Raw genomic sequence first — 12,146 nt, 5'->3', positions numbered from 1 at the left:
GGCTCCAAAATCCCTCCTTCTGTCTTCTGCCACCCCTGACCATCATCATAGGATTTAGGCCTCCAAAAGATTGGCTCAGCTGCTCGCTTGTAACAGGTCACTCTATAGTTCACCCGCTGGATGTGGGGGATGAGTGTGTCCTGGCATGGGGGCAAGCAAGCTGGTCCACGCCTCAGCCTCTACTGCGCCTTGATGGAATCAAGACCACTCTTGATTCCATCAAGGGGCAGTAGAGGCTAAGGAGTGGACTTTCGAAATTCATAGTGCAAGGTCCAGCCACCAGGAAACCCCAGGACTTTAAGTTATTTCTGGGCAATGAGGAAAATAAGCGACAGCTCTGCCAGTTGATGCTCAAGGTCTGGGGGAGTAAGGAGGCAGCATCCCGGCTGGCAAAATGTGAAACAGCTGCTCTCATCGTGGAAGGAACAGCTCATAAACTTGTGTCATTAGATTGAGAAGTGAGTGATTGATCAATACCTAGATAACCTTGGTGAGTTCTTGTGTTAGCAGATTTGCCAAGAATGATTGTTGATGTTGATGACGACATCAACCTGCTCATCTACCTTGACACTGGCACAGGCAGGCACCGTCAGCTGGTAAATGTCACGGAGCTAGCAACCTCTCTTGGGCAGCCATACTGTAGCACCCTGCTTGGGTATCATGTATTCAGTGGTCAGGGCTATACTAGTTCCTTCAAGGGCAAGGGCAAGGTGGCACCACTCAAAAAGCTCCAGAAGAACCCCAAATTTCAAAAGGCTTTCAGGTTGGTGTATGATCATCCTAACAATATTTAATGATGATGATGATGATAAGAGGGAAGAGGTTGAGATGGATGATATTGATCAGTGAAATTAAGTTTTGATTATTTAAGAAAGTTATATTATGCCTAAATGTAAGCCAGAATTTGATATTTGTGTGTTTTTAACCAATAAAGAATGGTTGTACCATGTCAGTGACCTTTCCATTAGATTCCTGGTGTAAACATTCTATGAAAAAGTGGGTTTATTTATCTTTGTACGTTGTCTGGTTCAGATATGAAAACGCCACTCCAAATGGTCACCAAATGAACCCCATGGAACATTAGTTGACCTGGGCAACAAGAAAAAATCTTATCTAGACACCATAAGGGTCCTAAACATGGGGTAAAGTAGAATACACCTTATTTAATACAAGGATTAATATAGATGTGATTTGAACATTTTCTGTTAGTTTTTTGCAGTTTCTGTCCTGAAATAGAGTCAAGACCTGCTTGAATCTTAATAATAACCACTTTAATTAATTAGTTGGGTCAAAATTAGATATAGAAATGTGTTCATTTGTCTCTGTATGTTATTTACTTCAAGAGTTATGGTATTTTCTATTGTCTCCATTGTATGGTTCGGGTTGGGAATAGGTGTAACAAAGAGGCAACAAGATTAAAACTTAACTAGACACCTTTAGGGTCCTAAAATACATATGGTAAAAAAGAATACACCTTAAAAATGTAGTACAAAGAGAAATATAGATGTGATTTCAAAATATGCTATTTTTTTGCTGTGTCTGTCCTGAAATAGTCAAAATGTGCTTGAATCTTAATATTAACCACTTCAATGAATTCCTGGGGTCCAAATGATATAGAAAAAAAATGTGTCATTTGTCTCTTTAGGTTGTTTACTTCAAGAGTTATGGTATTTTCTGTTATCTCCATTTTATGGTTTGATTGGGAATAGGTGTCAGAAAGGGTTAAAATGAACCCCATGGGCCATTATTTGACCAGGGCAACAAGAATAAATCTTAACTAGACACCATAAAGGTCCTAAAAAACATATGGTAAAAAAAGAATACACCTTAAAAGTTCAGTACAAAGAGAAATATAGATGTGATAATTGTGATTTGAACATTTTCTGCTAGTTTTTAGGCTGTTTATGTCCTGAAATAGAGTGAAGATGTGCTTGAATCTTTGTAATAACCACTTTAATTAATTCCTTGGGTCCAAATGATATAGAAAAATGTGTTCATTTGTCTCTGTAGGTTGTTTACTTCAAGAGTTATGGTATTTTCTGTTATCTCCATTTTATGGTTTGATTGGGAATAGGTGTCAGAAAGGGTTAAAATGAACCCCATGGGCCATTATTTGACCAGGGCAACAAGAATAAATCTTAACTAGACACCATAAAGGTCCTAAAAAACATATGGTAAAAAAAGAATACACCTTAAAAGTTCAGTACAAAGAGAAATATAGATGTGATAATTGTGATTTGAACATTTTCTGCTAGTTTTTAGGCTGTTTATGTCCTGAAATAGAGTGAAGATGTGCTTGAATCTTTGTAATAACCACTTTAATTAATTCCTTGGGTCCAAATGATATAGAAAAATGTGTTCATTTGTCTCTGTAGGTTGTTTACTTCAAGAGTTATGGTATTTTCTGTTATCTCCATTTTATGGTTTGATTGGGAATAGGTGTCAGAAAGGGTTAAAATGAACCCCATGGCATGGGCCATTATTTGACCAGGGCAACAAGAATAAATCTTAACTAGACACCATAGAGGTCCTAAAAAACATATGGTAAAAAAAGAATACACCTTAAAAGTTTAGTACAAAGAGAGTCGAGATGTGCTTGAATCTTTTAATAACCACTTTAATGAATTCCTTGGGTCAAAATGATATAGACAAATGTGTTAATTTGTCGCTGTATGTTGTTTACTTCAAGAGTTATGGTATAGCCTCTAAACTGCCCCACTACATAGGCTACGGCACACCGATGGCATAGGCCCAAGTCTGTAGTGTTTATCACATGTGCTTTTAATCAGTCAAAACAGAGAAAATATCTTACCTTAAGGCTTGACGTATCACAGACGATCGCGAGAGTCAAAGACAAAGAAGCAAAACAAAATGTTGGATAAGGTTTTCCAGCAGAAGGAGATGTTCATGCAGCTCTGTGGTTAAGCTGCTTGCACCTGCTGTGTGAAACTGCACTTGAATCCTTGTGTGTTTTTTTCCCTCGTCCTTGTTTTACACTTAGTGTTATTGTGGGGCTGGCCGACTAGAGCCGCACAATAACATGGTCAAGGTATAAAATACACTGCACCCTTTTTTTTGGTGTGCATGTGTATGTGTATGTGTATGTTGTCGTTGAGGGCGAGATCTGCATCAGTCGAGAGCCTCCTCTGAGAGGACCCAGCCGACCCACTGCCACCATTGGTCCCCCATCAGGCATTTTGCCTAAACAAACAGCGTTTGTAAAAGAGGAAACTCCCAGATGATGCAATGCCCTACCTTTAACCTACCTCTATACGCCTTCAGCATATAGAGAGCAGAAGGAGGAACAATGAGAGAAAGAGAGCGTCAGAGGGCAGTGATAGAAATCAGTGACGATGAAGGAGAGGAGGGAGAGGAGTTGCAGCAGGAGAGAAACGAGCACAGTGAGGGGGAATTAGAGGAGCAGGGTTCAGATTTGGATGAGATGGACCTGGACGACCTGACCCTCCGGCAGCGACAGATAATACGAATGATGAGGCAGATTGGATCACCAGATAGAGCCCATCATTCCCATGCCGGCATAAGAGAAGAGTATGAGGTGACCACCCCAGAACTGGGAAGTACCCCCCCCCCTCCCCCCTCCCCCCTCGCACCCACAACACCCCCGGGAGGATGGGATGTGAACAGCCCATCTTACAGCCCACTTTATTCCCCCTCTAGCCCATATTATCCACCTTATTCCCCCTCTATTCCAACGCCTGAGACACCACCAGATGAGGAAGACCATCCAAGCACCCAGGTCCGTAGTTTAACCGACGTGGAGGACGATATGAATCATCCTCCTTTGGGCATGGACTGACTGGGACCATTGGGGTGGGGGAGTTTGGAAAAGGAGCTATGGGGAATTTGTGGAATGGGAGCTATGGGGTATTTTGTATATAGGCTTTTATGAAATAATGTGTCAAGTGTTTGTTATTTTCCATATCTATGATAGATGAAGATCTATTAATGCATGTAAACTTGAAACTGGTTCAGTAAACAGTAGTTCAAAGTAAACTCAAACTGGAGACTGGAGGGTTAATATCATGACTTGCAGTAAGAGAGTTGGAGAGTGAGAGTTGCGGAAGAGATGAGGAAATGTATATTATCACAATGAAAATTCAGTTTTAAAAGTTAGTTTTTTATTTTTTATAGTCTTTTTAAATATTAATGTTACATGAATCTTAAGTGTTTTGCCAATTATTTGGGGGCCCACTTGCAACAACCTCACAGCCCACCAGCGGGCCCGGCCCACAGGTTGGGATTCATCTAGAAGAAGGCCAGAAGGGCAGAAAGGCCTCGTCATGTCCTCTCCAGTGTCTGGTCTCAGCATTTAGGTCTCTGGGTGTCCGTGTGGAACAGCCTCTTGAGGCAGAAGAGCTGCAGGCATCCAGACAGAACGATGGCCACGCTCTGGGCCGCGGACCACCACATCATATAGCTGTTGTTGGACAGCAGGAGGTAGTGGTCGGACCCTCTCCTCATTCGAGCGTAGTTGTAGTATCGCCACATGTGGATGATCTGGTTCTGCAACTTCAGGGTGCTCAACTGAACAAAGATGACATCCAATTAGTCAAACAAAACAAAAACTAAAAACGAGTTCAAGGCCCATGAAAGTGTTTCAGGTCAACATTTGTGTCAAACCAGAAACAGGATGGTGTCAAAGGTCGTGTCCAACCTAGACACAGGATCTAAATGTCTCAGTAGAACAGCAGGGAGACCAAATACAACCATTGTATTTGGTATATTGCATTAACATTCTCTATGAATTGTACACAGGACCACAATGGAAATGAGCCCTCAGGGCTTTTTGTGTTATCCTTTTAGCACCATTGTATAATCGTACCACTGTACTATATGCAAACTGTTAATAAAGTATTCAATCAAAAAACAAACATACTCCACCATACAGATTGGACAGAATGATTTTTTATAGAGCTTTAAATGAAGAAATGGCTCTTTGCTGGATTCACAGAGTTCACAGTGACAAAACAATGTAATCACATGCTAACCTCAATACCGGACAACGTGCTGTTGAGCTCTGCTCCTTCCTTCTCCATCTGTTTCTTGGTCTCCTCAAAGCCCTTGTAGTAGACGCCGAAGTTTAGAAAGACCCTCACGCCCCCGAACTTGTTGTGGAAGTTACCAAGGCACATCTGGTAGAATCCTGGAAGGTGGAAGATGCCGCCAGACAAGGAGGAGACATTCAAAATATCCCAAAATGTTACGCATTACTGAAGTAATACATCTGACACAGGTTTGCAGTGTGCAGACTCTTGCACCTCCTTTTTCTACACTAGATGTCTTTGCCGAAAATAGCCGATCTACAAGCTCTTGTAGATTGGCTATTGGATGCTAGGCTTCAAGTGTTAAGCCATATATACTTTGTTGCACAACAAGTAGCTAAATTAGACACTTTTTTTTTAATGATTTGACAATTAGTCTTATTTGAAAAACGAAATTAACTAGAAAACCCCCTTTAGAACTAATTGAAACGGATGTTGAATGTGTGATGCAATTTTTTTTTGTTTTTTTTTTGTGTATGTACGTATGTCCGTATAATGTGATTACAGAATGTAAATATGTAAAGTGCAAAAAAAAAGAACTAATTGAAACTAAACTGTAATAGAAAATGGTGTAATGAAACAGGAGGCTGCTGTTAGTACAACTGTACCTGTCTCTTTGGTCTCAAAGTTGATTGTACCAATAGCATCATTGGATGTTGTTACGAGGAAACCATCTGGTGACGTGATCGACACCATGAGACGCTTGTCTGTGGCCATCCCTGTCACCCACTGCACCTGCACACACACACACACACGCACACGCACACACACGCGCGCGCGCGTGCGCACGCACACGCACACGCACAAATACTATTTGTTCACAGCCGTTATAGTTGAACTATTTGAAAATGTTTTAAAAAATTGTAAAAAATGGCAAAGAAGTTTAAGGATAATGGGTAAGGCACCGGCGAAAATATGTCCCTTAATCTTCAAAGGCTGTAGCCATAGAAAGGGCTGTGCTCGTTCACTTTGAAGGTCAGGCTGATAAGTTGATAAGAACAGTATTTTTTTTTGTTAAGTCGTGTGGGTACATTCTGACTATACTCAATGCAAATGCTTGTCAGCACACCTTGAAATATCATGAAAATATGATTATTCAGAGTTTGGTACGCTTGCTACTTATGGAGTTACTTTTATTTTTGAGAATTTTGATAAAAACCTACCGTTGCAGTAGACTACAAGTCTGGCTCACAGTGTCAGCCAAATACAGAAAGTGTACGACATTAACCACTTACACAACCTATATAGGCCTACTTAGTCGAGTCCCCCAGGGCTCTGTACTAGGTCCCCTCCAGTTTTCACTCTACGCAAATAGCCCAAATCTACAAGCTCACAACTCGTAGATCAGCATCTGCGTTGAACGTGTGCCCCAGAATAGGGGCGTTACACAGTAGGGCTCAAGCGCTTAATTGAATTATCGCTCATAATATAGGCAACGATGATGATAATACAAATCGTTGCTGTCGGGCAAAAACTCTCCATATAAAAAAAAAAATCGTAAATTAATGCCCTACTTCATCATACAAAAGCATCAAAAATAGCAGATCTGCAAGCTCGAAACGCGGTGCGAAGCGACACGTTTCGAGCTTGCAGATCTGCTATTTTTGCCGTTTTCGAATTTGAATCCTGAAAAGTAACAGTTTTGGACATAAATGAGGGTTTCCATCCAACAGAAACAAAATACTACTATTACGACCAGGAGTGCATCTATCAGTGTGTTGTGAGTGAAGTCTGTCTTACCATGTAGGTCAGGTAGAAGTTTCCACTCTGGTGGGCAAAGTGCCAGAAGCATTCCATGTGTGCGGCCGGTACCACCATGGCAAAGTGGTACCTGTCAGAGCCTCTGAACAGGCCCTGATCCGCCTGCTCCAGGTAGGGCTCGGATTTGCGCGTCCAGCCACTGTGACTGCTCATAAGCAGCAGTATAACGTAGCCATAAGGCAGCATGCTTACAGTATAAATATGCCTGGTCTGGTGGCTGAGTAGTAGTAGTGGTGGTGGTAGTAGTAGGAGCTGCTGACTGAGGGTATACAGCCACCGCTTTCTCCTGTTGATTTAGAGATATCAAAATCCAAGGAGAATTATTAACCACGTTAAAATCTTGCAGTGGTGGAGGAAGTAGACTACTCTGCTTTTTTTTCTCTTCAAAGTAGCAATACCACAATGTAGAAATACTGTACTCTGCTACCCCCCCCCCCCCCTTCATTTTCCTCTTTTGTATATATATATATATATTTTTTTCTCTCTTCATACCAGTAACCTGTAAGCTGATTGTATGACATTCTGTATAGTAGTGTGTATATCTGTCTGCCTCTTATATGTCATCATGATTTGTGTGCATGGGGTTCTCATCTTAAACAAGCTTAGTGCTTAAAGGGATACTTCACTTTAGGGTCGGGGAAACATTTAAAAAATATATTAAAAATAAATGAAAAAAGTTATGGAAAATTCATGGCCCCCTCACGCATTAGAGTGTCCTACTAATGTGTGAGGGGGCCTTTATTTTGCCATAACTTCTTTCATTTTTTTATATATATATATTTTTAATGTTTATTTTATGTGAAAGTGAAGTATCCCTTTAATGAGAGTTTCCAGTTTAGTAGACCTTGTATTGTGAATTTGTACTTCCATGTATATGTTATGTACTGTCATGTACTATTCTCATGTCTTTCTAAATAAACTACATCAATCAATCAATCAAACAAACAATAAAATAGTAGTAAAAAGTACAATGTTTGCCTCTGAGATGTAGTGGAGCAGAAGTATAATGTATTGAAAAAACATTCAAGTAAAGTAAAACTACCCCAGAATTGTACTCAAGTACAGTTTAGACCATTTAGTTTAGGCCAATTCTAAAAACGCCTTCTAAATCCTGAGTGACCTAAGTTTTCTGAAAAGAAAAAAAAAATATATATATATATATATATGTTGCTATATACTGTACATAGCAACAAGAACCCCAAAAGGGGTTCCCGTCTTGAAAGGTATAGTTACACATAGGGGTTTCCCCCCCAAAATGTGTTAAGTGAATGTACTTAGTTACTTTCCACCACTGAAATATTGCCTGTCTGAAGGCCAGCACTTGTTTCTAAAGTACATCTACTGTGTACTTGATAACATGAATGTACCATTATGTTGGGCAGCAGCTTGCCTTGGTGTGGTGGTAGAGTAGGGGTGAGACAATATGACACCTGCAGATGACACAGTGTAATACGTTGCTCAACTAATTATACCGTAACTTTGCTTTAAAAGCTAGAATGGTTATGGGTTCTATCTTCTGATATCGCACCAATGATGCGCATCAGCACTTAGTTGCCCTTGGGCAAAGCACTATACAGTGTGTGTGTGTGTGTGTGTGTGTGTGTGTGTGTGTGTGTGTGTGTGTGTGTGTGTGTGTGTGCGTGTGTGTGAGAGAAAGATTTAGCTTTAGCCCAGTGCCAGGGGGTCCCCAGCTAAATGATTGGTAACTCTAAGGTACAAAATGGAACCAAAGGGGTCCATTTGGTTCCATTTGTGCCTTCTCAGAGTTATGAGGGTCCGTGGCCTAAAGGCATATAGTAAACTGGGGGTCCTTGACGTAAAAAAGTTTGAGAATCACAGCCAATTGTGTCATTTCATTGAATACAATCTGCAATCCTGACTGCAAGAAAAGTGTTAATTTTTCCCCCACTAGATGGCAGGCTCTGGACCAGAGATGGCTCACACAGCTGACACTGCTACACCTTCAGCTTCACCAATCACAGCTCCCCTGTTAAAGGAGGATTTCACCCAAAAAACTACTTATTTTCTATCAATTGCACACCCCATGAAGCCTTGAATTCGTGGATTTATTTTTGTTTTTGTGGCTTTCCTAAGCCAATAATTTGATGACCGAGTGTGTATCCGGTAGGAGACACAAATAATCTACTTTGTGTCTCCTACCGGATACATTAGCCGGTAGGAGACGGGAATCCAATTATTGGCTTAGGAATGCCACAAAAACAAAAATAAATCCATGGATTCAAGGCTTCATAGGGTGTGCAATTGATAGAAAATAAGTCATTTTTTGGGTGAACTACTCCTTTAATCTGTTATCTCACTCTCCAGGTGTACTGAGTTAAATTGATGATTTCAGTACAGAGTGCACACAGTGAAAACAACAACACAACGCAGTCAAACACCGTCTAGCTTCATCTTGACTGACTAGTGAGCACTTTGGTGGAGGCAGAAGCCTGTACATTATGATGGAAATGTCCATTTTGAGGGTAATGAAAGCAGGTTAATTACGAATATCTATGAAATAACAAACGTAGCCTGCATCTCTGCCACCGCGTTCTGACCACGCTGGTGCAATTGTCCAAATAAACTGTCCAAATAAATGTTCAATAAATCAAAACTCAGAAATAAAAGTCCATATTGTTTTGTATTATTCCATAGGCCTATGCTACAAGATGACAGAGGTTTAGGCTATAAGGCTGGATAGCCGAAACCAAACGTCTGCCATATTGAGGCATATGGAATAATAACATATATGGATTTTTATTTCTGAGTGGAAACTCCATGTTTTGATTTAATTAGCTAACATTCAAATTAATGCATGCCACTGATTACCAACACTTGACTGTTTTTAACTTCCTACTTTTGTTACTGTGTTTTATTTTATTCTCTTTGTACAGCACCCTAATAATAGTTTTGAAAGGTTCTTTATAAAGAAAGTAAAACTCAAACTTTATCTCTAACATGACTATAGTCATGTTGGAGATAATACATTTTGCATGTTACCAACTCATGCCACATTTATCTGGGCTGGGCAATGAGACATTTAGGGGTCTGACCATAACAATTGTTACCAGGCCATAATGATATATCATTAATTAATTGACTTAATCCGTCTACAGGTTGAGAATCCCTCCTGCATGTGGGGTCATATTGTCCAGAGTGAGGTTCCTGGAGAGAATACTGCAAAGTATGCAGAGTTACAAGTGGAGATGAATGTCTTTTATCATGATGTCAAGCTCAATGTGCAGAAGTTACAACTAACCTCTGTAGAGGAAGGACAGGTAAGGGATTTAATTGAGTAAAATAAATATGATTTATATATTTAAGCAACCTTTCCTTGTCATTCCAATATTGGTGTCACGCAAAGGTGTCATCTCAGAAAAAAAGTATGGGGTGGCTAGAGTTTCCTATTATGTATTTTTCCAAGTCTACGGCCACACAAAGACACACATGGGTAGGCACAAAGATCCTTCATATATTACCAAGATAGCGTCACAAACCGGGTGACATATTTGTGACAAAGAGGGGAGTTCATAGAACATCAATTTAAGTGCAAAACAAAGTAATTTATTTAAACGTAAATGCTATAAAGTAAACAGAAGTGAACATACACAACAACGATGTGTGAATAAATGGTAGGAATCAGTAGTGTCTGCAGTGTATGGATGAGTGGTGTGTGAATGTATGAATGAAAATAAAGGCAGGAACTCTGACAAACAGCTGCTCACTGGAGGAGAAGAAAATAAAATGAGCTGGTAGTTCCCTCAGCCTTATATAGGGTTCCCCAAATCACCCCCAGGTGAGGCCCAGTGGCTGACGACCTGCCCCACTCTGCCAATCATCTCCCCTGATGGGGAAGTGCCAGCCCCTGACAGGCAGAGAGGGGATAAGGCCGTCACAATAGGCCGTCCCACGGCTCACCACTAGTATGAAATGGTACACATTTCTAGTCTCCTAAGAGGCCGTGGTTTGGCGTCAGCTCTCGTTAAGATAATTTCCTCCTGCATTATCTGTCTGAAAAACACAATGTCACATGTCTAAATATTCGGAGCATATTTGGCTTGTGAGGAATGATACAGATGATGAGCAAATTAAAATCACCAGGTACGCGGTTCAATCCCCGGTCCTTGAGCTAGACAATTAACCCCTAACTGCCCCTGATGAGCAGGCTGGTGTCTTGCATGGTTGCCTCTGCGTGAATGTGTGCATGTGAAATACATTGTCAACAAGTGCTTTGACGAAATACAGTACCAGCGCCCCTCTCTTTATCTCCAGGTCTGCGTGGTGTACTGGTCGGCTATGAGGAACTGGTGCAGGGCCATGGTGGAGTCTGTCAACCTGAAAACGGACCAAACACATGCCACCTGCTTCCTGGTAGACCATGGAACATACGTCATCGTTAAGGCCGATGAGTAAGACCAACGTTTCCCTGCTGCTTATAATTGTTTTTGACATCTGTTTCAAGTTAAAGGGCAAGACCACTTGGTAGAGGTTTGGGTTGTGTAGTTACCTTGCCATGATGTAACTCCAAAGGTGGGCAAGAAATAAAAAATAATTGCTCCATTGATTAGAAATTGATAATTCAAAATATGCTCCTCATTGACTTACATTGTACGGTAAAACTGCTCTCAAAGTCACTCTTTTAGCACAAAAACGAACGCAAACAAAGTTGATTCAGACAATATAGAACATCACCAAACCCAGTACTGTTTTTTTTCAAATAAAAATGTCAACTTCCTGTTGATTTTGCCATTTTTAATAAGTAGAAAACCCGGACTGGATCGGCGGATCCAGATCCAGATCTTCAAATAGTAAAATCAACAGGAAGTTGACATTTTTATCAAAAAAACAAACAGTACTGGGTTTGGTGATGCTCTATATTGTCTGAATCAACTTTGTTTGCGTTCGTTTTTGTGCTAAAATAGTGACTTTGAGAGCAGTTTTACTGTACAATGTAAGTCAATGAGGAGCATATTTTGAATTATCAATTTCTAATCAATGGAGCAATTATTTTTGATTTCTTGCCCACCTTTGGAGTTACATCATGGCAAGGTAACTACACAACCCAAACCTCTACTAAAGTGGTCTTACCCTTTAAGCTGTGCATGACCCTTGTGTGCGAAAAATAACAATGTTTCCGTTCCATATCGTTCAGGATTCGCACTGCTGTGGAGAACTTCCTGCAGCTGCCCTTCTGGGTGAAGAAGTTCCACCTAGCTGGACTTCATCCCACAACACTGCAGGTGTCCTTTGCTGGAGAGAAAGCTGAGCTCATGTAAGGCTCAGTCATTTTTACACTAACAAGGGCGACCACACAATATTCAT

At 40.7% G+C, this 12,146-nt stretch overlaps 1 protein-coding gene across 1 annotated transcript; it reads right to left on the bottom strand.

Moving 5' to 3' along the window:
- Nucleotides 1-4,188: 4,188 nt before the first annotated feature.
- Nucleotides 4,189-7,010, bottom strand: LOC308091624 (transmembrane emp24 domain-containing protein 6-like; the record flags this gene model as incomplete). Its single annotated transcript, XM_080437286.1, has 4 exons — nucleotides 4,189-4,545; nucleotides 5,010-5,164; nucleotides 5,672-5,798; nucleotides 6,804-7,010. 4 exons carry the CDS (start codon nucleotides 7,008-7,010, stop codon nucleotides 4,324-4,326), a joined length of 711 nt encoding a protein of 236 aa, XP_080293412.1. The 3' UTR covers nucleotides 4,189-4,323.
- Nucleotides 7,011-12,146: the final 5,136 nt, after the last annotated feature.

Source organism: Gymnoscopelus braueri (genome assembly GCF_963280865.1).
Source record: "Gymnoscopelus braueri genome assembly, chromosome: 9".
NCBI classification, from domain to species: domain Eukaryota; kingdom Metazoa; phylum Chordata; class Actinopteri; order Myctophiformes; family Myctophidae; genus Gymnoscopelus; species Gymnoscopelus braueri.
Note: the sequence above shows the minus strand (reverse complement) of the source record. Positions and strands in the feature narration are given on the sequence as shown.